Consider the following 20,102-nt stretch of genomic DNA (forward strand, 5'->3'; position numbering starts at 1 on the left):
ATCCGCTTGGATAAAGGGCTTTTGCCATGTTAGTGTCTTCCACACCGGTTGTGGCGCCTCAGACCCATTCCCCTTGCGAGAGTGTTACCTACAGTCTTCAGCTGTGTGCAGATCTCCTGTACATCCTGTGGCCATGCACGTCACCGAACTCCCTGTCCCCAGGACTGAGTCCCGTGCTCTTCGCCTGTGCTGGTGCCCCCTCCGGCCCACTAGGAACAACCTATGTCTAGCCCTACACTCAGTTCCTGTGCTCCTAGAAACCACTGCCCGTGGCCCTGAGCCGTGCACAGCAGGCCCTTGGCTCCGGAAATGGCTTTTGACCATGCTCCATGCCTAGACCTAGAGCGACCGAAACCGACTCTGCCCGAGCACTGGCCACGGGCTGCAGGGCTGAGCACAGCATGCACCCTTCGGCCCCGCCCAGATCTTGGAAACCCCACCTCAGATTGTTGCGTAAAAGTAAAACGCATCAGGTAGAAAGACAAAAATGCAAGAACTAGAAAAAAATCAATAGAAACCCCAAACACTCTCTACCTGGCTGTTAATGTAATTACATATGTACAACCAGGTTCCAGGGCCCTTCTGAAGGGCAGGAGAATGGACGTTTTCCGCAATGTAGTAGGAAGGGTATTCCATAATGTTGCAACCACCATTGAGAAAGCCTTCCCACCCGGACGAGCTCGCTGAAAGAAGAAAACAAGCATTGGCATAGGCAATAGGTCTCTTTTTTGGGACCTTATAAGTGTTTAGCCATGCAACAGTTGCATAACTAAATACTTATAAGGTCCCAAAAGCGAGACCTATTGGCTATGCCAATGCTTGTTTCTGTTTATTACTGCTCTGTAGTAATGGCGGCACCCGTGCTTTAGCTTAAACATCTTAAGGTAAAGTCGGGTGCCGAGATTGCTTCAAAAGTAAAGAATTGTCTCTTTCTTTACTTTTGAAGCAATCTCGGTACCCGACTTTAGCCTAAGATGTTTAAGCTAAAGCACGGGTGCCACCATTACTACATAGAAGTAATAAACAGAGGAAAAAAAAGCATTGGCTCACGGAAAACATCACCGCGTCCGTGCAAGTGAAAGTAATCGCAATCAAGCGCGGCGCGCGCGCCCGCGCACATGCACTGTAGCGCTAGGCTGGCCATGAAAGCACTTTTTTGAGCCCTCACAAAAAGTCTCACTAGTCCAGCGCATGCGCTGGGTCAGGCGAGACCTAAAAATCCATGGAGCAAAGGGACCTACTGGGGAAATAAATATGGAACCTTACCTCAAATAGAGTGGGCGAGATATGTTTGGCACGGTGCATAATGCATGGAGATTTAAAAGGGATCATCTTAGCAGCAGGAAACCAGTGCAGCATACTCCGTGCGGAAGAGAATGCTGCATGCCAAGGCAAATCAAGAGGGAGCTTGGCCGGCATTTTTTGAATGCCCTGGAGCTTTTTTCAATTAACCCCTGTGAGGACTCTGTACAGATTGACAGCATGCACAGTGAGCTGCTAGCATGCACAGTGAGCTGGTAGCATGCACAGTGAGCTGCTAGCATGCACAGTGAGCTGCTGGCATGCACAGTGAGCTGCTGGCATGCACAGTGAGCTGCTGGCATGCACAGTGAGCTGCTAGCATGCACAGTGAGCTGCTAGCATGCACAGTGAGCTGCTAGCATGCACAGTGAGCTGCTGGCATGCACAGTGAGCTGCTGGCATGCACAGTGAGCTGCTAGCATGCACAGTGAGCTGGTAGCATGCACAGTGAGCTGTGAGTGAAGATCATCTCATTTGACCACACTCATTGCCTGGGATGTGCTCTTCAGGCGTGCCTGGCTTCTAGTCTCTATGCCTTAGGCAAGGCTGTGCTGTGCTGCGCATGTCCTTCAGCGGTGCAGTGCAGTGCTGTGGGGCAAGGTATGGCCTTTGCAAACACCCTGCACCCAGTCTCTCGGCCCCACAGCCATTGACCTTCGGCCATGCACAGCAGGAACTGGATACACGATAGTGCCCCTGTCAGGCCTTGCATCCAGTCCCCAGAAGGCGGAGATCGTTGCTTTTGGCTCTGTGCAGTTTGGACCTGATGCAGACCATGGCCAGGACAAACAGTGCCATCTACTTCCGCCATGTGGGGAGACCAGTCTCACTGCACCCAGAGATGCTCTGTAAAACCTTGGGCCACGCCCTCTGCTCAGCCTCTGCGCCCACAGACAATACCATGCAATGTGCAGCGGCCAATGGAGAAGAGCGTGTCCTTCGGCCATCGCATGCATCCAGCTTCTGTGCTTCCAGAACCCGCTGTGCACAACCTCTTACCCAGTGGTGTAACGAAACTTGAGGGGTCCCCCCTGCAAAGTACATGGAGCCCCCCCCCCCCCAGAACCAATCAGGAGCTCTCAGGCCAGGGCCCGCCGCCCGTGCACAGTGATGGAGGGGGGCCCCTGGAGCTTGGACCCTCTACTAGGTACTAGGGCTGAGGCGGCTAATGTTACGCCACTGCTGTTGCCTTGCACATCGGGCTTTGGGTGCAAGAACCACTCCTTCACAGGGTTACCACCTCATTCCAGGCAGTTGTTCATGACAAAACCCAAAGAATTCACCACAAAGATTGTTAACAGATATTACGTCTGGCTCTTGAGATCAGTAACTAAACCAACCTTATAAACAGCCTTACAAATATCCAAGGAAATAAATATGCTGAAGGGGTGTTGTGATTATTCACCAGAAGCTCAGAACTCCCAGCATTCATGATTTAGGGTTAGCTATGCAACCATCACACCCAATGACCTGCCAATCACCAAGGACGTTTCATCGCAAATGACATCCCTGATGAGATCAGTGGTCACATTATGTAGCACAAAACCTGCAGTCTGCAAAGAAAGCGAGGATCCTGCAGCTCCACTCACTGAAGATGTATAATCACTGCAGAAAATGTACCGAGAAGAATGTTTGCCGCAATTCAACCCACACGCAATAGGGACTTTTACAGACCTAAATGCGCCTGAAAAGCTGCAGTGACCCTGTCAGCACTTAGATATCTTCACAGAGAATGGAAGAGAGAAGGCTGCAGCAATCCACTCACAATCACAAGAGATCACTCAAGACATTTCTTAGTTTCTGTTCCTCTGATGTATATGTTCAGATCCACTGCGAGATGGATAATCAGATGGATGGATCGATGGATGGACGGACGGATGGATCGATGGATGGACGGACAGACAGACGGATGGATCGATGGATGGATGGACGGACAGACAGACGGATGGATCGATGGATGGACAAACGGACGGATGGATAGATCATGTTTGGGGTGTCATTATTGCACTAAATAAAATGGAATAAAAGCCCATATTTCACAGTGAACAGTGAAGTATGTAACATATTTCCCCATTCTCTGTGTAATATGGGTTTCATCATCACAATGACAGCCCCTAAACCACTCCGAAGATCTTTATCGTTGTGGGGGCTGGTAGGTTTTGCAGGAGGGACGACCAAAGTATGCAGCACAAATATCTAAATTATACAGCAAAAAAATCAAATTATGTGGCACAATCTCTGGTAGTATTATCGATTTCACTTGTAGCCAACAACAACATTTTGGTGAAATCTGCAGATTATGCAGAATTTATAGCAAATTATGTAGCTAAAGCAGTAATCAACTATTATGCAGTAAGCGCTGCAGCCCCAGAATCACATAGAGATGTTTGCCCTCACCATTGTCTCTTTTTTCTCAACAATTTAAAGGTAAACACACCCTAAAGAATCTAATTCCAGTTGGCTTGTTCTGCAGCGCGTTTGCGGAGTATGATGCCTTCACTGAACAGCGTTGTAATGTGGCCGACCTCTATCGAGGGATGGAAATGTCTTATCCCCTTCTGGGCTACTGTTCTTCTACTGCTGATGTCATGAAAATGCTAATAAAATATACTGGGAAAATAAAAAGAATCTAATTCCAATCAGTGCCTATTGTTAGCTTCACTTTGAAAGAATCAGCTATTTCCAGCCTACTGCCCAAAATTAAACATGCAATATAAAAAATATAAAACGGGTAATGTGTAATATGGCTCTATATTGACATCTTAAGGGTCTGGTTAAATTAATAAACCACTTGGGTTTATGATGTCACAAGAAACCTTTGATTGAAGTATTTCATAATGTTACACAGTTACCACTTTTGTATCCCTGGAAATCTCTGGTGTGTAAGTACATTTTCTGTGACTAAATAGCATCTTCTATGTCATCCTACTACTTCCAGGAAGGCCAAATGTCCCAGGTGGAATGCATCCAGCCTCCGACAGGGATGATGCAAAAAGAACTATTGATGGACAGAATGCAGAACAATGTCATACATTCACCCCAGTACAGAGATCTGGGCCTAAATCCATCGTTTTTTTGCCCACCATGCCATTCCAGTTTGAACCCAGCCATATGCAAATCAGTCTTGACCCTGTGCCTCATGGGAACAGTCCAGCCCGAACTGCCAAGCCAGGTCCTCCCTGAACTGGAAACAAGCCTCCTAGGACCGGTTTCGAGGTTTCACCCCTCTTCAGCCAGGATAGCTTGATTCCAGTGGCATGGAGAGCACGGGACTCACGTCTGAGCATACCCGTCCCACTCAGGGTGACAATTGCAAAAAGAACAATTGATGGAATGAAGGCCAAATGTCCCAGGTGGAATGCATCCAGCCTCAGACAGGGATGATGTAAAAATAACTATTGATGGACAGAATGCAGAACAATGTCATACATTCACCCCAGTACAGAGATCTGGGCCTAAATCCATCGTTTTTTCAGACAGGGATGATGGCTCGACCAGAAGACCCCCTAAGTGCAGCTTCTGCTTTCTAATACAACTTCTTGTCGCAAAACACCAATTTACCATCAATGACTCTATGGGGACGTCGCAGCGGCGAGCAGGCTGGTACTAGCTGTACTGTAGGAGTCATTTCCAAAATGCCACCAGCTATTCTAAACTCAACAATAACTATTCCGTTTCATTGCTGCATCGTTTGCTTTTAGAGTGCATATATGGCCTATGTTTGAGGGCCAGCTCTCCATCCCCCAGATTATTACCATAGTCCTGTTCTGTTTAATTCTCCTTTGCTGCAACGCCAATCTAAAAGTTATCACACATAGTTGATGTTGGAATCTGCTCACAAAGCAATAATAATAAATCCATATATTTTTAGATTAGAAAAGTATGAAGACAAAAAGACATTACTGATCAATGCATTTCTCATTACTTCAGAGTTCTTGAATATAAGCATTGTTTTTCTTTACACTTAACAGATAAACAGAAGCAGTAGCCTAGGAACCCAGGGTGCATTAAATGCCCTTAGAAAACCCATAACTCATAGAGTAAATAAATAAACAACCCTTCATCTGCATAATGTGCTAAGGGGAAATGTAGGCATACATCGGATCAGGTCTCTTCTTTCAGTCTTTATTCAGTCTATCAGATCTGCTATGACATGGAGCAAATTTAAAACTCTTAAACCTCAGCATGAAAAATACAACTTTAGGTCGTTTACAAGATGTGCCCTATGAAATACTGATGGTTCATAGAATGATAGCCCCTCTCATCAACGGCAGCATATGCAGTGCTTTGAATAGAGATCATGTTACATCGACATAAATTGACAAAAACATAAATAAACTGAATTGTATTATCTACTCTGCACCTCCTGGGAATATGTAAAGAGTGCAGAGAAACACTGGTCACTCTGTCACGGTCTGCACATGTCCCCATAAGATAAGGGGTTCCTATTACCTTCCTGCACCAGCACTGGTGGGTGCCTCGAGCCACCTGCCCCACAGTGGATGAATGCTGTGTCCTATGGCACTGAGCTCGGCTGCATAGGACTGACTATGCTGCCTGGCTCAGCTCCAGGAAACCACAGTCTGACTGTGGGAGAGGACCTGAGCCCAATAGTATATTATTTCTGATGCAAGATGAGATGGGCCATAAGAAAAAAGTAATGGCTCAATATAACACAATGTAAAATACATAATATGGTGTTATAATTAATACATCATATTATATATAGTAGAAAGTATCCCCTGCTAAACATTATAAGGATATTGCAAGCCACTGAGAAGTTTCCTTATAAGGTTATTGAACTCCGAGGTGACGTGCAATACCATATCATACATGGCAAAGGACACTTTTTCCCCCATAATACATGGTTATACCGTCATCTTTTCCAAAAAACACTTTAATCCTTGGTGCGTAGATCTTTCATATGAAGGAGAGAGCATAGTTGCAAACATGGAGGATAAAAATATAATCACTAGCTCAAAATTAAACAATTCAAAAATGCTTTTACATATTTGTAGCAAAACGATATTAAAATCAGTTTAATACAAATTAGTGTTTTTTTTTTAAATTTAAAAGGGCACTATAGCTCGGAGTGTGTAGAAACATGCAGAAAGATTCTAACTTTTCTATGATTACCTAACAAGGTTAAAAATTAAACATGTTGCCATAAATATCTCCTTTCTGCTTGTCACTGTACTGTTAAAAAAACAGAGCAGAAGAAGGAAACGCCATGTTTCATTTTCTTTCTTTAAACAGCTGCTTTAAGTATGATCCGTGACCAGACCTGCCTTTTCCCTCCTCTGCTGACTCTGGCAGCAGGCTTTGTGAGGTCAGAACTCAACTATTATGAGTTACTGCCGTTGAGTTCTGACGTCGTTTCTGCATAATAGGTGACTGGGTGTGTCACAAGTCACCAATTTTAAGGAAATCAGAGACAGGTTTTACTACAGGGTTTGCAGAGTCTCATGTATTATAAGAGTATTAATCATCTATACAGCACACACCATAGTTGAATGAACTGATACAGAGGTCAGAACTTCTCAAAATACTGCATTCATTAAATAAAGGTGGAGGCTGTATATGAAACCCTAAATACGAGCCAGTAGAAGGCAGACTTGATTGATTTAATTTAGTTTTTATCTGAAAACACTATTCTGTGCCCAGTATATTCACCCTAAAGAATCGGCTAGCAGCTTTACGTTAGAACATTTCAGGGGGTTACCAGGAGTGAATAACTGATAACATTAATAACTGCCACAGAAGGAGAGGGCTCAGTGTAGAAGGGACTAAGAACAATTGCTTTAATTATAAATTCATTTCTCTTCCAGCTTTCCGAAGGCAAAATGCATTGGTGTGTTTAATATGTTGCACACTAGATGTTTGAAATATGCAAACTAGATATTATGTCTGCAGTTCATCCTCGATTATGGGTAAGAACGCAGTCCTCCAGAAAATGGCGAGCAACCATTGGTTGTAACGAAGCAGTCTGACCAGAGTGGAAACATTGCCACTGCAAATCCAGTCACAAAACGACTTCCATATCCTAAATGTTGTGTCCCTCTCTCCACCTTAGCACCAACCCCTCGGCCATTCAAGAAGGGGCTGAACACAGTGTTACTGAGTTGATATAGAAAGGGGTTGTTTAGATGGATTACTTTAGGTATGGGTGGTTCCTGTTTTGTGTCACGCTCGCCCTTTCAACAAATTCTCGGTCACATAGTTTTATTCATCCCAAAAGGAGGGTCAGTTATGGCTAATACAGTAAGATGCTAAAGAGACACTGGACCAGTGGAACGTTAGGTGGTCTATTGAAGGCAGTGGGGTGTCAGAGGGCCAATAATGGCTGATAGAGAGCATCTTGTATAGCATTTCAATGTTTGGCTATTTGTCCATCCCTGTTTAATTTAGAGAGATCGGTCCTGAGTGGGTTCAAATAGTCCTTCCCCTATAGCCCTTCTCAGGCTATACGGGACGTTAAAGTCTTTCTCTAACTTTATAAGCCCTCACCGTAACTCAGGTAGAGGGCCTTTAATGATGGGTATAGACCTGATCACCAGGCTTTAGGCTGTATGAGGTGTAGAGGGCCTTTAATGATGGGTATAGACCTGAGCACCAGGCTTTAGGCTGTATGAGGTGTAGAGGGCCTTTAATGATGGGTATAGACCTGAGCACCAGGCTTTAGGCTGTATGAGGTGTAGAGGGCCTTTAATGATGGGTATAGACCTGATCACCAGGCTTTAGGCTGTATGAGGTGTAGAGGGCCTTTTGGGGCTGAAACAGTGGTTTCTGGACGCGTACACTGCCTAGTAGGAAAGATGTTTGCTTCGCAATTCCTAGCAATAAGGGGAAAAAATCAAGGCCATGTGATGTCTCTTAAATTTGTGACATTCTATGTGTGTGGTCAGTCACTGCAGTATATTTCACCCATGCTCCATACGTTTACGTTTTACAATTAATGAAGAGTCCATGAAATTCAGACATCAGAAATCCATCACCTTTACCACTGGTAATCAGGCCTCTTTGCTATCGGGTCCAAAGGTTCGCTTCGTAGCTAGGTGCGGGTGACTACATTACAAAAATCAAAACCATCAACCCAAAGTTTCCTTTAGCAAAACATTTTGATAATGACCATGATCAAAGATGTTCTGTAAGGGGGGTCAAGGGGTAAAAGCGGAGGAGGCAACACAGTTAGGAAAGTGAGGGAGAGGTAACAAGAGCGGGATGGACGCCAGAGCCAGCTCTAAATTGCACTCATTGCCTTACAAGGCTGAAAATTAGTTTTTAACGCGGGGAAGAGAGGACGAGAAAGCATCAGATTAAATATATATATATTTCTGCTGGTAAGGATTTTTTAAATTAAATATTGCCGTGCACGGGTATATTAAGATAAGTATTTACATTCCATACATTTACGGTTTCATTTTTCTTTCCCTTTAAACCATAACGCTCCTACACAGATTCAGGCGCCAGAACCACATTACGACATTTAATCTTCTTGGCCAAGCAGCGCCTGGAACGGGGACGCTGCTGGCAGCCGTCCTCCCAGGAATCTTGCTCGCGCTTTGTATGAGGTCATTGCACGATAAATAAACTGGAACACATTTTTGTTAAAAAACAACAACACTGTTGTAACTGGTAATACAGCAATACAGGAATAGGTTCCCACAACGCACGCAAGGGAAGCCTGAATCAACCGCGCTTTGACGTAACAGCGTTACGACGCAATTGTGCTCCGCAAGCAGTTTACGTTGCAGGGACACTGCTTCATTAGCGGTCAGTTTTGCAAAGCTGGGTCAAGTAATGACCGATTTGCATTGTGGGATTCAAATACATATAAAAAGACTGTAACTAGGCGCTTGATTTGCGTGGGATTGCCCTAAAAAAGGTTTACTGTCGAAACGCGTTGGGGAATCGCCGTTTATTTCCTACTTTCAGTAAACACCGTGTGAGGTGTCCCCGTCCTCTGGAGGCGAAGGTAAAATGAATCCACTGCGGAGACCAACGTGGGAATGAACGTGGTTGATATTCCTGCGAGGCCGCCGCCCTCTCCCTTCCCTCTGTACGCCCGGCGGGACAGGCCGCCTATATGGCCGGCACGAAGCTCGCGACAAGACAAGGGAATAACGAAAGCGATTGCCAGTTGTATTAATATTTTATGCATCTCGCAGCATGACGTGGAGGCTGCCGCCTTGGAATGAGGCACGAAGGTTCGTGCAGTAGAGCGTGAAATACGACAGTCCAAATAACACACGGCAGGGCCGCGCCGGAGTTGCCCGTGGCCCCAGTTATAAAAGAATATTTTTGTGTGCATGGCTAAAACAATTGACAAGGCTGAGGGGTCGCGGATGCCTCGATACACCACAGCACATAGGGCAAGCTCTTATGGAGGCCATCAGCATGAAATAATGGCTACCTTTGGATAAAGTGCCAACCCTGAAGTGAGTGCTTCCGTGCGCTATTTGTAACACTGGGCATTTATACGGTGCATACCGGAAACAGAAGAGCTGTAAGATAATATGTTACTTCTGCCTAAACCAAGCTTGTTTGTTTCAAAAAGTTAAAGGTTGTGTAAGCCTTGCGAGTATTCGAACCTGGTACCTGCTGGTTATGCACATAAGCGCAGGTGTGTTCAACTCACTGAGCTATCACACCAGCTTACGGCACTGCGAATAAGGAACTTGTTTGAACTGGAAAACAGAAAAAACAATGTAAACTTAAGACGCGTGTACGGAGTGACCTGTCAGTTGCAGAATGAGGAATGTGTTGAATGTTTCGAGTGGAAAATATATGTTTATACAGAATATTGTTTGTGAGTGCCTAGCTTTAAAGGCCTATGCACCACCTGCTCTCCATGCAGCGATCTACTGTGGTCTCTGGCTGTACTACGGGTTTCCCCTCTACTGGTGCTTCCCTGAGTCTGCCCCGGGGCTTCTTCCAGGGATACAGGGCAGTAGATGTGTTCTGGTGACTACATTAACATCAATGCTGGCCTGGAATCTAGTCCCGGCTGCCCCACTTTACCCGAAAAAAATATGTCATCCTGTGCAGAGCACCTTATCATTCTGAGCCTGGATTCTCTCATCTGTCAATATCGTAGCGCTTGGAACTGCCTGGAGGCGCTTCATATGCTCAACTTGCAGGTGCCCAGAGGTGATTCGGTTTGCAGTGTTGTGCTACACAAGTCTCCGTTTCTTTCACATCCGTGACGGACGCATAGTAACTGTTACAACAATTCCATCTATTTAGGGGTTCTATAAAGCGCCAAGCTGAGAGGTGCAGCGGCTCGGCGAAGGTCGGGTGTGAGGCCAACGTATCATTGAGAACTGGACAGGAATGTACTCGAAAGCTAGGCTTCCAGGCAGCTTCTGCGGGCTGGAATTGTAGGGAAGAAGTGTGCAGGATAATACCGACAGCAAGAGCGCCCCCTCCCCCAATCCCCCCAATCAGCATTGGCCAGAAAGATGCCTTACCCGGGGGGGGGGAGATTATGAAAAATAAATTATGCTTAGCGGTGATAAAAAACACACACACGGTCCACGGCACGTTTGTTTGGACGAGACGATCTGTAGTCTATAAACGCGCTCGTGCTGTTGGTGACGACGCACGCCCTGGTGTGGTGGCGTGAACCGGACCCTGTCGTGTGTAGCACGAGCAGTGTTTTCACTCATACACAACTCGGTGCTGTACACAGTACAGTATCCAGTAGTGAGGTCCAGGATTATCTAAAATCGACAGGCAGACTAGTAGAGTCGGAGAGAGTGAGACCTAAATACACCCGAGACATCTTGTGATCAGCGTATGACTGCAACTGAGTGAGACCTGAGAACAGACCGGATGGAGTGAGACCTGGCTGTAACTGGGGTTGTGTAATTCCTGAGAAAACCCGGGGCAGAGTGAGACCCCAGTATAACACGAATAGAGTGAGATGGAGTGAGACCTGAGTATAACTGCAATGGCGTGAGACCCGAGAACAAACGGAGTGGAGTGAGACCTGAGAACAAATGGGGTAGAGTGAGACCTGAGAACAAACGGGGTGGAGAGAGACCTGAGAACAAACGGGGTGGAGTGAGACCTGACTATAACTGGGGCTGTATCACTCCCGAGAATACCTGGGACAGGGTCACGCCGGAGTATAACATAAAAAGAGTAGGAGAGAGTGAGACCTAAGTACCCGTGAGACATCTGGTGATCAGCCTTTGACTGCAACGGAGTGAGACCTGAGAACAGACGGGATGGAGTGAGACCTGGCTGTAACTGGGGTTGTGTCATTCCTGAGAAAACCCGGGGCAGAGTGAGACCCCAGTATTCCACGAATAGAGTGGGATGGAGTGAGACCTGAGTATAACTGCAATGGCGTGAGACCTGAGAAGAAACGGGGAGGAGTGAGACCTGAGAACAAATGGGGTAGAGTGAGACCTGAGAAGAAACGGTATGGTGTGAGACCTGACTATAACTGGGGCTGTATCACTCCTGAGAATACCTGAGACAGGGTCACGCCGGAGTATAACAGGAAAAGAGTAGGAGAGAGTGAGACCTAAGTACCCCTGAGACATCTTGTGATCAGCGTATGACTGCAACGGAGTGAGACCTGAGAACAGATGGGGTAGAGTGAGACCTGAGAACAAACGGGGTGGAGTGAGACCTGAGAACAAACGGAGTGGAGTGAAACCTGAGAACAAATGGGGTAGAGTGAGGCCTGAGAAAAAATGGGGTGGAGTGAGACCTGAGAACAGGCGGGATGGAGGGAGACCTGGCTGTAACCGGGGTTGTATCATTCCTGAGTAACCCCGGGGCAGAGTGAGACCCCAGTATAACACGAATAGAGTGGGATGGAGTGAGACCTGAGTATAACTGCAATGGCGTGAGACCTGAGAACAAACGGGGTGGAGTGAGACCTGAGAACAAATGGGGTAGAGTGAGACCTGAGAACAAACGGGATGGAGTGAAACCAGAGAACAAATGGGGTGGAGTGAGACCTGAGAACAAATGGGGTAGAGTGAGACCTGAGAACAAACGGGATGGAGTGAGACCTGGCTGTAACTGGGTTTGTATCATTCCTGAGAAACCCCGGGGCAGAGTGAGACCCCAGTACAACATGAATAGAGTGGGATGGATGGAGACCTTAGCATAACTGCAATGGAGTGAGACCTGAGAACAAACGGGGTGGAGTGAGACCTGAGAACAATTGGGGTAGAGTGAGACCTGAGAACAAACGGGGTGGAGTGAGACCTGAGAACAAACGGGGTGGAGGGAGACCTGAGAACAAACGGGGTGGAGTGAGACCTGACTATAACTGGGGCTGTATCACTCCCGAGAATACATGGGACAGGGTCACACGGAGTATAACACGAAAAGAGTAGGAGAGAGTGAGACCTAAGTACCCCTGAGACATCTTGTGATCAGCGTATGACTGCAACGGCATGAGACCTGAAAACAGATGGCATAGAGTGAGACATGACTGTCCCTGGGGCTGTTTCACTTCAGAGACCTGAGTATAACTGGAATAGAGTGAGACCTGAGAACAAATGGGGGTGGAGTGAGACCTGACTGAAACTGGGGTTGTGTCATCCCTGAGAATACCTGGGACAGAGTGAGACCCCAGTATAACGCAGAGTGGGATGGAGTGGTACATGAGCATAACTGGAATAGAGTGAGACATCAGAAAAAATGGGGTGGAGTGAGACTTTAGAACAAATGGGGGGAATGGGAGGAGACCTGACTGTAACTGGTTTGTGCCATTCCTGAGAATACCGGGGGCACAGTGGGACCTGAGTAGGATGGAGTCATACCTGAGCATAACTGGAATAGAGTGAGACTCGAGAACAGATGGGATGGAGTGAGACCTGAGAACAATTGGGGTGGAGTGAGACTTGATTATAACATGGACGGAGTGGGATGGAGTGATGCCTGATCATAACTGGAATAGAGTGAGACCTGAGAGCAAATGGGGTGGAGGGAGACTTGACTATCATTGGGGTTGTGTCACTCCTCAGAATACAGGGGCTAGGGTGAGACCCGAGTATAGCATGGACGGAGTCAGATATGAGTATAAGTGGGATGGAGTGAGACCTGAGCATAACTAGAATGGAGTGAGACCTGAGCATAACTGGGGTTGCATCAAACCTAACAATTTGTGGGACTGAGTGAGTGAGTGAGTATAATGCAAGCTGTGACAAATCTGAGAATAAGTGAGGTGGAGTGAGGCCTTATTATAACCGGGGTTGTGTCATTCCTGAGAATACCTGGGACATAGTGAGACCGGAGCATTGCATGGACGAAGTCAGATCTGAGGAAGAGTGAGATAGAGTGAGGCCTACGCACAAATCTTCAGTGTGACTGACTATAACTGGGTTTATGTCAGACCTGAGAATACGTGGGACACGGAGTCAGATCTGAGTATCACTGCGACAAGTAACTGGGACGGAGTGAGGCCTGAATATAACTGGGACGGAGTGAGGCCTGAATTTAACTGGGACGGAGTGAGGGAATGAGATCCGTATATAACTGGGACGGAGTGAGGGAATGAGATCCATATATAACTTGGGCAGAGTGAGATCTGAATATAACTGGGACGGAGTGAGAGGATGAGATCCCTATATAACTGGGACAGAGTGAAGTCTTAGTATAACTGGAACGGAGTGAGGGAATGAGATCCGTATATAACTGGGACGGAGTGAGGCCTGAATAGAACTGGGACGGAGTGAGATCTGAATATAACTGGGACGGAATGAGAGAATGAGATCTGGATATAAATGTAACAGAGTGAGAGAGTGAGATCCGTATATAAGTGGGACGGCGTGAGATCTGAATATAACTTAGACAGTAAGAGAAGGAAATATAAATATATCTGTAACGGAGTGAGATGTGAATATAATTGGGACAGAGAGAGGTCTGATCATAACTGGGACGGAATGAGAGAGTGAGATCTGAATATATCTTGAACAGAGTGGGGTCTGTATATAACTGGGATGGAGTGAGATCGAAATATAACTGAGACGGAGTGAGAGTGAGGTCTGAATATAACTGAGACGGAGTGAGATCTGAATATAACTGGGACTGAGTAACCCTGGGCAAAGCACTACGCTTGGCTCGCGTAGTTTGCGCTACTTCGCACTACGCGAATTGCACGTAGCACAGTGCAAACACGCATAGCGTAGCGTAGTGCAGCGGTCATTTTTTGCTTGCTCGCGGTCCTCAACGTCTACGCAGTTCGCGAAGTGCTACGCGTAGCTCGCGTAGTGCGAAGTGCACTTTGCGTAACTACGCGTAGCGCTGCTTCGCGAACTACGCCCAGGGTTAGGACTGAGTCAGACTTGACTATAAAACCTGTGATGGCTTGAGCCTCGAGTATTAATTGAGATTGAGTGAGATCTTAGTATGGTTGTAATGGAGGGAGACTTAGATACACCTGTGAGGGAATGACAACTGGGTATAATTGCAATGGAATGAGAACTGAGTATAAGTAATTTGGAGTGAGATATTAATAAAACAGGATCGGGTGAGATCTGAGTATTACAAGGATGGAGTGAGTATAACTAGGACCTGAGTATAATTAGGATGGATTAAGGCATTGGGGTGGAGTGATATTTGAGTATAACTGGGTTAAAGTGAGAACTGAGTATAACTAGGGTGTAATGAGGCCTGTGGGATGGAGTGATACTTGAGTATAACGGGGTTAGGGTGAGAACTGAGTATAACTAGGGTGGAATGAGACCTGAGTGTAACTGGGATGGAGTGAGACCTGAGTATAACTGAGATGGAGTTAGACCTGGGCATAACCGGGATTAAGTGGACATGAGTATAACTAACTTGAAGTGAGGCCTGAGTTTAATTTGGGTGGAGTGAGAACTGAGTATAACTAGAGTGCAGTAGCGGCCTGCAGGTAAGAGGAGTGAGGTCAGGTGGGGGGAGGGGGTTCGACATACGACCACAAGGGATAATTAAATAAATAATACACATTCTCTTGACATCTTTTGAAATCCCCCCCTCCCCCCCCCCCAAAAACACGACCGGCCCCACTGCCCATCGCTGGATATAACTAGGGTGCAGTGAGACCCGAGTAAATAACTAGGGTGGAGGGAAACATGAGTATAACTAGGTTGGAGTGAGACCTGAGTATAACTGGGATGGAGTGAGACCTGAGTATAACCAGGATGGAGTGAGACCTAAGCATAACTAGGATTGAGTGAGACCTGAGTATAATTGGGTTGGAGTGAGAACTGAATATAACTAGGGCGGAGTGAGACCTAGGTATAACTAGGATGGAGTGAGGCCTGAGTATAATTAGGATGGAGTGAGACCTGATTATTACTAGGATGGAGTGAGGCCTGAATATTACTAGAATGGAGAGAGGCCTGAATAGTACTAGGATGGAGTGAGGCCTGAGTATAACTTGGATGGAGTGAGGCCTGAATATTACTAGAATGGAGTGAGGCCTGAATAGTATTAGGATGGAGTGAGGCCTGAGTATAACTAGGATGGAGTGAGACCTGAATATTACTAGGATGGAGTGAGGCCTGAATATTACTAGGATGGAGTGGCACTTTAAATAACTGGGATGAAGTGATTCCTGAGTGTAAATGGAGTGGGGTGAGACCAAAGAATAACCGGGGAGGAGTCACAAGTGAACATAAAGGATAGGAGTGAGTCCTAAATGTAACTTGGACAGAGTGAGTCCTGGGCATAACTGGGATGAGTAAGATTTGGGTGTAGTTTTGATGGATTAAAGCTCGGTTATACCTGGGCTGGGGTGGATATATGATCACTGGTGCGGAGTGACACTTGAGTGTAACGGGGCTGCAGTGACCGGAGTACCATTCGGATGGTTTGAGAACTGCGCTGGACTTGTGAGTAATTCGGATCGAGGTACCGATGAGACGGAGAGAGACATGGGCACAGGGGAGATGGGGAGAGACCCGATTATAAGTGAAATTGAGTGAGACTGTGTATTATTGGGACGGATTGAGACTGGGTATAATTGGGACGGAGGGAGACTGGTTATAATTGGAATGGAATGAGACATTGGGATGGAGTGAGGCAAGGGTATGGTTGTGATGCACGGCGACCTCATTACCACCAGGGCAGATTGAGACCTCGGTATACCTGAGATAGAACGAGGCCTTGCAACACGTAGCATGGAGACCTTAGCAGATCTGAAATGAGACCTTGTATTCAGAAATTATTCTTCCTGGTCTTGATTGAGCGTAATATAACTTAAATACCACGAAGCCCTCGTGAAACTGTGAAACAAGAACTTAATATACCTGGGATGGGCATAGTAATAGAACAGAATAACCTTGAAGCCTTGGTGTATGTCGGATGGAGTGGGACCTTAGTAAAGCTAGGACCCAATGAGATGAGATGTTGGAACAAGCAGGAGACATGAAACCCCTTGGTAGGATAGAGATCTTAGAATAGCCCGAGTAGATTGGAAGCTTGGTGCACCCGGGATCGACTGGAAATCTTGGATCTCCGGTAAAGATGGATGCAGGACCCTAATAAAACTACTAGCCTTGTTTCCGAGGGGACTCTTCGGTTCGCTGCACGGATGCGCACATTGGGTACAGAGTCGTGTGTTATGTTGTATTGTAGCATTTTATAGCGCTTCGATGCCTGCCATTTACATAGCGCTTCTGTGACCGCATGCTGCGCACAGCCCGCTTTCCGTGATAGGTGGAGAATGTGCAGTAAGACTTACTCGGGCTTCCTTCCTAGGATAGCTTTGCTGATGGTGCCCGGCTTGTGCTGGACCAAGGCAGTGCAGCAACCCTGGGGTTGACGCTCTTTCTCCTCCTTCTCCGGCTGGGCAGCCCGGCTGCTGGGGCCCGCTTGCTGCTGGGAAGGGGGCTGCTGCTGCGGAAGCCCCTTCTGCGGCTCCTGCTCCGGCTGGACAGCGGGCGGCGGGTGCTGGTGCGGCTCAGGGAGCGCCGCCGGGAGCTGTTGGTGGTGCTGAAGCTGCGCCGCCTGGAGCTGTTGGTGGTGCTGAAGCTGCGCCGCCGGGAGCTGTTGGTGGTGCTGAAGCTGCACAGCCGGGAGCTGTTGGTGGTGCTGAAGTTGCACCGGGAACTGCTGGTGGTGCTGCAGCTGCACCAGGAGCTGCTGCTGGTGGTGCTGCAGCTGCCCCTGGATCTGCTGCTGGTGCTGGAGTTGCTTCTGCAGCTGCTCGTGCTCGGCGGCCGGCGGTGGAGGCGGCAGCAGAGCCGGGTGCCGCTGGTCGCGCAGGCTGCGGTTCTCGTCGCTCAGGTCGTCCAGCCGCCGCTCGAGCTCGTCGATGCGCTGCCGCTGCGTGTGGATGAGGCTCTGCTGGTTCTGCACGATGGCCGTTAGCTCCTTCAGGTAGAGCACGGCCCGCACCGGGTTCTCCAACAGGCTCTCCATCCCCGGCCGGAATTCAGCCTGTCCGGGCTCGGAATGAGGGATGCGGGGCACAGAGCCGCGCGAGCGCAGCCCGACGTCACCGCAAGGGGGTGGGGGACGAGGAGAGGAGGAGCCTCTCTACACATCACCTACAACCCTCGGCTACTTGGAGAGGGGGTGCAGAGGAACGCAGCAGCAGCACCCCGCACACCTCAGATGCCAATGTCAATAGCACCTTCAGAGCACTCTGGTGCCATCAGCCACAGGGAGGGGGGATGCAGAGGGAAGGATTCAACACTCCACTAGTGGTACTGCCAGCATCTCCAGTGCACTCTGCTACCACCAAAGCATAGGCAGAGGAGGTGCAGAGTGTGCAGGGGCATGCCTCATCCATCATTCCTACCAGCCCCTCCTGTGCACCCTGGTACCATCAGCCACAGTGAGCGGGGATGCAAGGGCGCAGGGACGCTCTGCCTCAGCTACTGGTACTACCAGCACCTCCGGTGCACTCTGCTACCATCAAAGCATAGGCTGAGGAGCTGCAGAGGGTCCTCAGACCTCAGCGACCAGTAACACTAGCACACCCAGTGCACTCTGCTACTGCGCAGCACACGGGGAGGGGGGGGGGGGAGAGTCGGGGGGGGGGGGGGTAGAAGGACGCTGATGCCATTAGCTACCAATACGGCCAGCACCTGAGACTCTAACTACCGCCAGTGCACAGGGATATAGGAGTGCAGAGAAGATCAGGGGCACTCCTCAACCCTCAGTTACCAATCCCACCAGCATCTTGCTCTTTGCACTCTTCAACAATCAGGGCACAGGGAGAGGGTTTGGAGAGGGAGATCAGTGTCATTTCTGAAACCCTCAGCTACATGCACCGTAGACCCACAGCTAACACCTGCACCTTAAACCCTCAACTACAAGCACCTTAGACACACAGCTAACATTTGCACATTACATCCTCAACTACCAGCACTTTCGAACCACAGCTAACATCTGCACCTTCAACCCTCATCTACCAGCCCCTTAGACCTACAACTAACATCTGCACCTTAAACCCTCATCTGCCAGCACCTTAGACCTACAACTAACATCTGCACCTTAAACCCTCATCTGCCAGCACCTTAGACCTACAACTAACATCTGCACCTTAAACCCTCATCTACCAGCACCTTAGACCTACAACTAACATCTGCACCTGAAACCCTCATCTACCAGCACCTTAGACCTACAACTAACATCTGCACCTTAAACCCTCATCTGCCAGCACCTTAGACCTACAACTAACATCTGCACCTTAAACCCTCATCTGCCAGCACTTTAGACCTACAACTAACATCTGCACCTTAAACCCTCATCTACAAGCACCTAAGACCTACAACTAACATCTGCACATTAAATCCTCAACTAACAGCACCTTAGAACCACATCTAAGATCCGCTCCTTAAACCCTCAGGTAGCAGCATTTTAGACCCACAGATAGAACCCGGACCTTAAAACCCTCAACTAGCAGCACATTAGACCCAAAGCTAACATCTGCACCTTAAATCCCCAACTACCAGTACCTTAGACTCATGGCTAACATTTGCACCTTAAACCACCAGCTTCCAGCACCTTAGTCCCAGTGCTAGAATCTGCACCTTAAACTCTCAGCTACCAGCACCTTAGACTAAGAGCTAAAACCTACATCTTAAATCCTCAGCTACAAGACCCTTAGACCCATAGCTAACATCTGCACCTTAAACCCCAAGCTGCTGGTATTTTAGACCCACAGATAGGACTTGCATCTTAAACCCTCAAGAACCAGCACCATGGACACACAGCTAACATCTGAAACTTAAATCCTCAACTACCAGTACCTTAGACCCACAGCTAGCATCTGCATCTTAAACATTAAATGTCAAACACCTTAGACCCACAGCTAGCAGCTGCACCTTAAATCCTCAACTACCAGCACCTTAGACCCACAGCTAACACCTGCACCTTAAACCTTCATTTACCAGCACCTTAGACCCACAGCTAACACCTGAACCTTAAACCTTCATTAAACAGCACCTTAGACCTACAACTAACATCTGCACCGTAAACCCTCAGCTACCAGCACCATAGACCCACATCTAGCAGCTGCACCTTAACTCCTCAACTACCAGCACCTTAGACCCACAGCTAACACCTGCACCTTAAACCCTTAGCTACCAGCACCTTAGACCCACAGCTAGCAGCTGCACCTTAAACCCTCAGCTACCCGCACCTTAGACGCACAGCTAACAGATACACCTTAATACCCTCAGATACCAGCACCTTATACCCAAAGTTAACATCTGCACCTTAAACCTTCTGCTACCAGCACCTTAGAACCACATCCAGCACCTGCACTTTATACCCTCAACAACCAGGACCTTAGACCTACAACTAACATCTGCACCTTAAACCCTCATCTACAA

General features: G+C 47.7%; 1 protein-coding gene across 4 annotated transcripts in view; it reads right to left on the reverse strand.

Annotated features, from left to right (window-relative positions):
• The window catches only part of IQSEC3 (IQ motif and Sec7 domain ArfGEF 3), a 977,131-nt gene extending 959,297 nt beyond the window's left edge, over positions 1-17,834 (reverse strand). For 2 of the 4 annotated variants that reach the window (XM_085652293.1, XM_085652292.1), the window contains exon 1: positions 17,000-17,834. In XM_085652293.1, coding sequence (XP_085508419.1) covers positions 17,000-17,679 — 680 coding nt within the window. In that variant the 5' untranslated portion in view covers positions 17,680-17,834. The remainder of the gene's footprint in view (positions 1-16,999) is intronic. The other 2 variants (XM_085652296.1, XM_085652295.1) reach the window with 1 other exon arrangement.
• Between the last annotated feature and the right edge of the window lie 2,268 nt (positions 17,835-20,102).

Source organism: Triturus cristatus, chromosome 4_1, assembly GCF_964204655.1.
Source record: "Triturus cristatus chromosome 4_1, aTriCri1.1, whole genome shotgun sequence".
NCBI classification, from domain to species: Eukaryota; Metazoa; Chordata; class Amphibia; order Caudata; family Salamandridae; genus Triturus; species Triturus cristatus.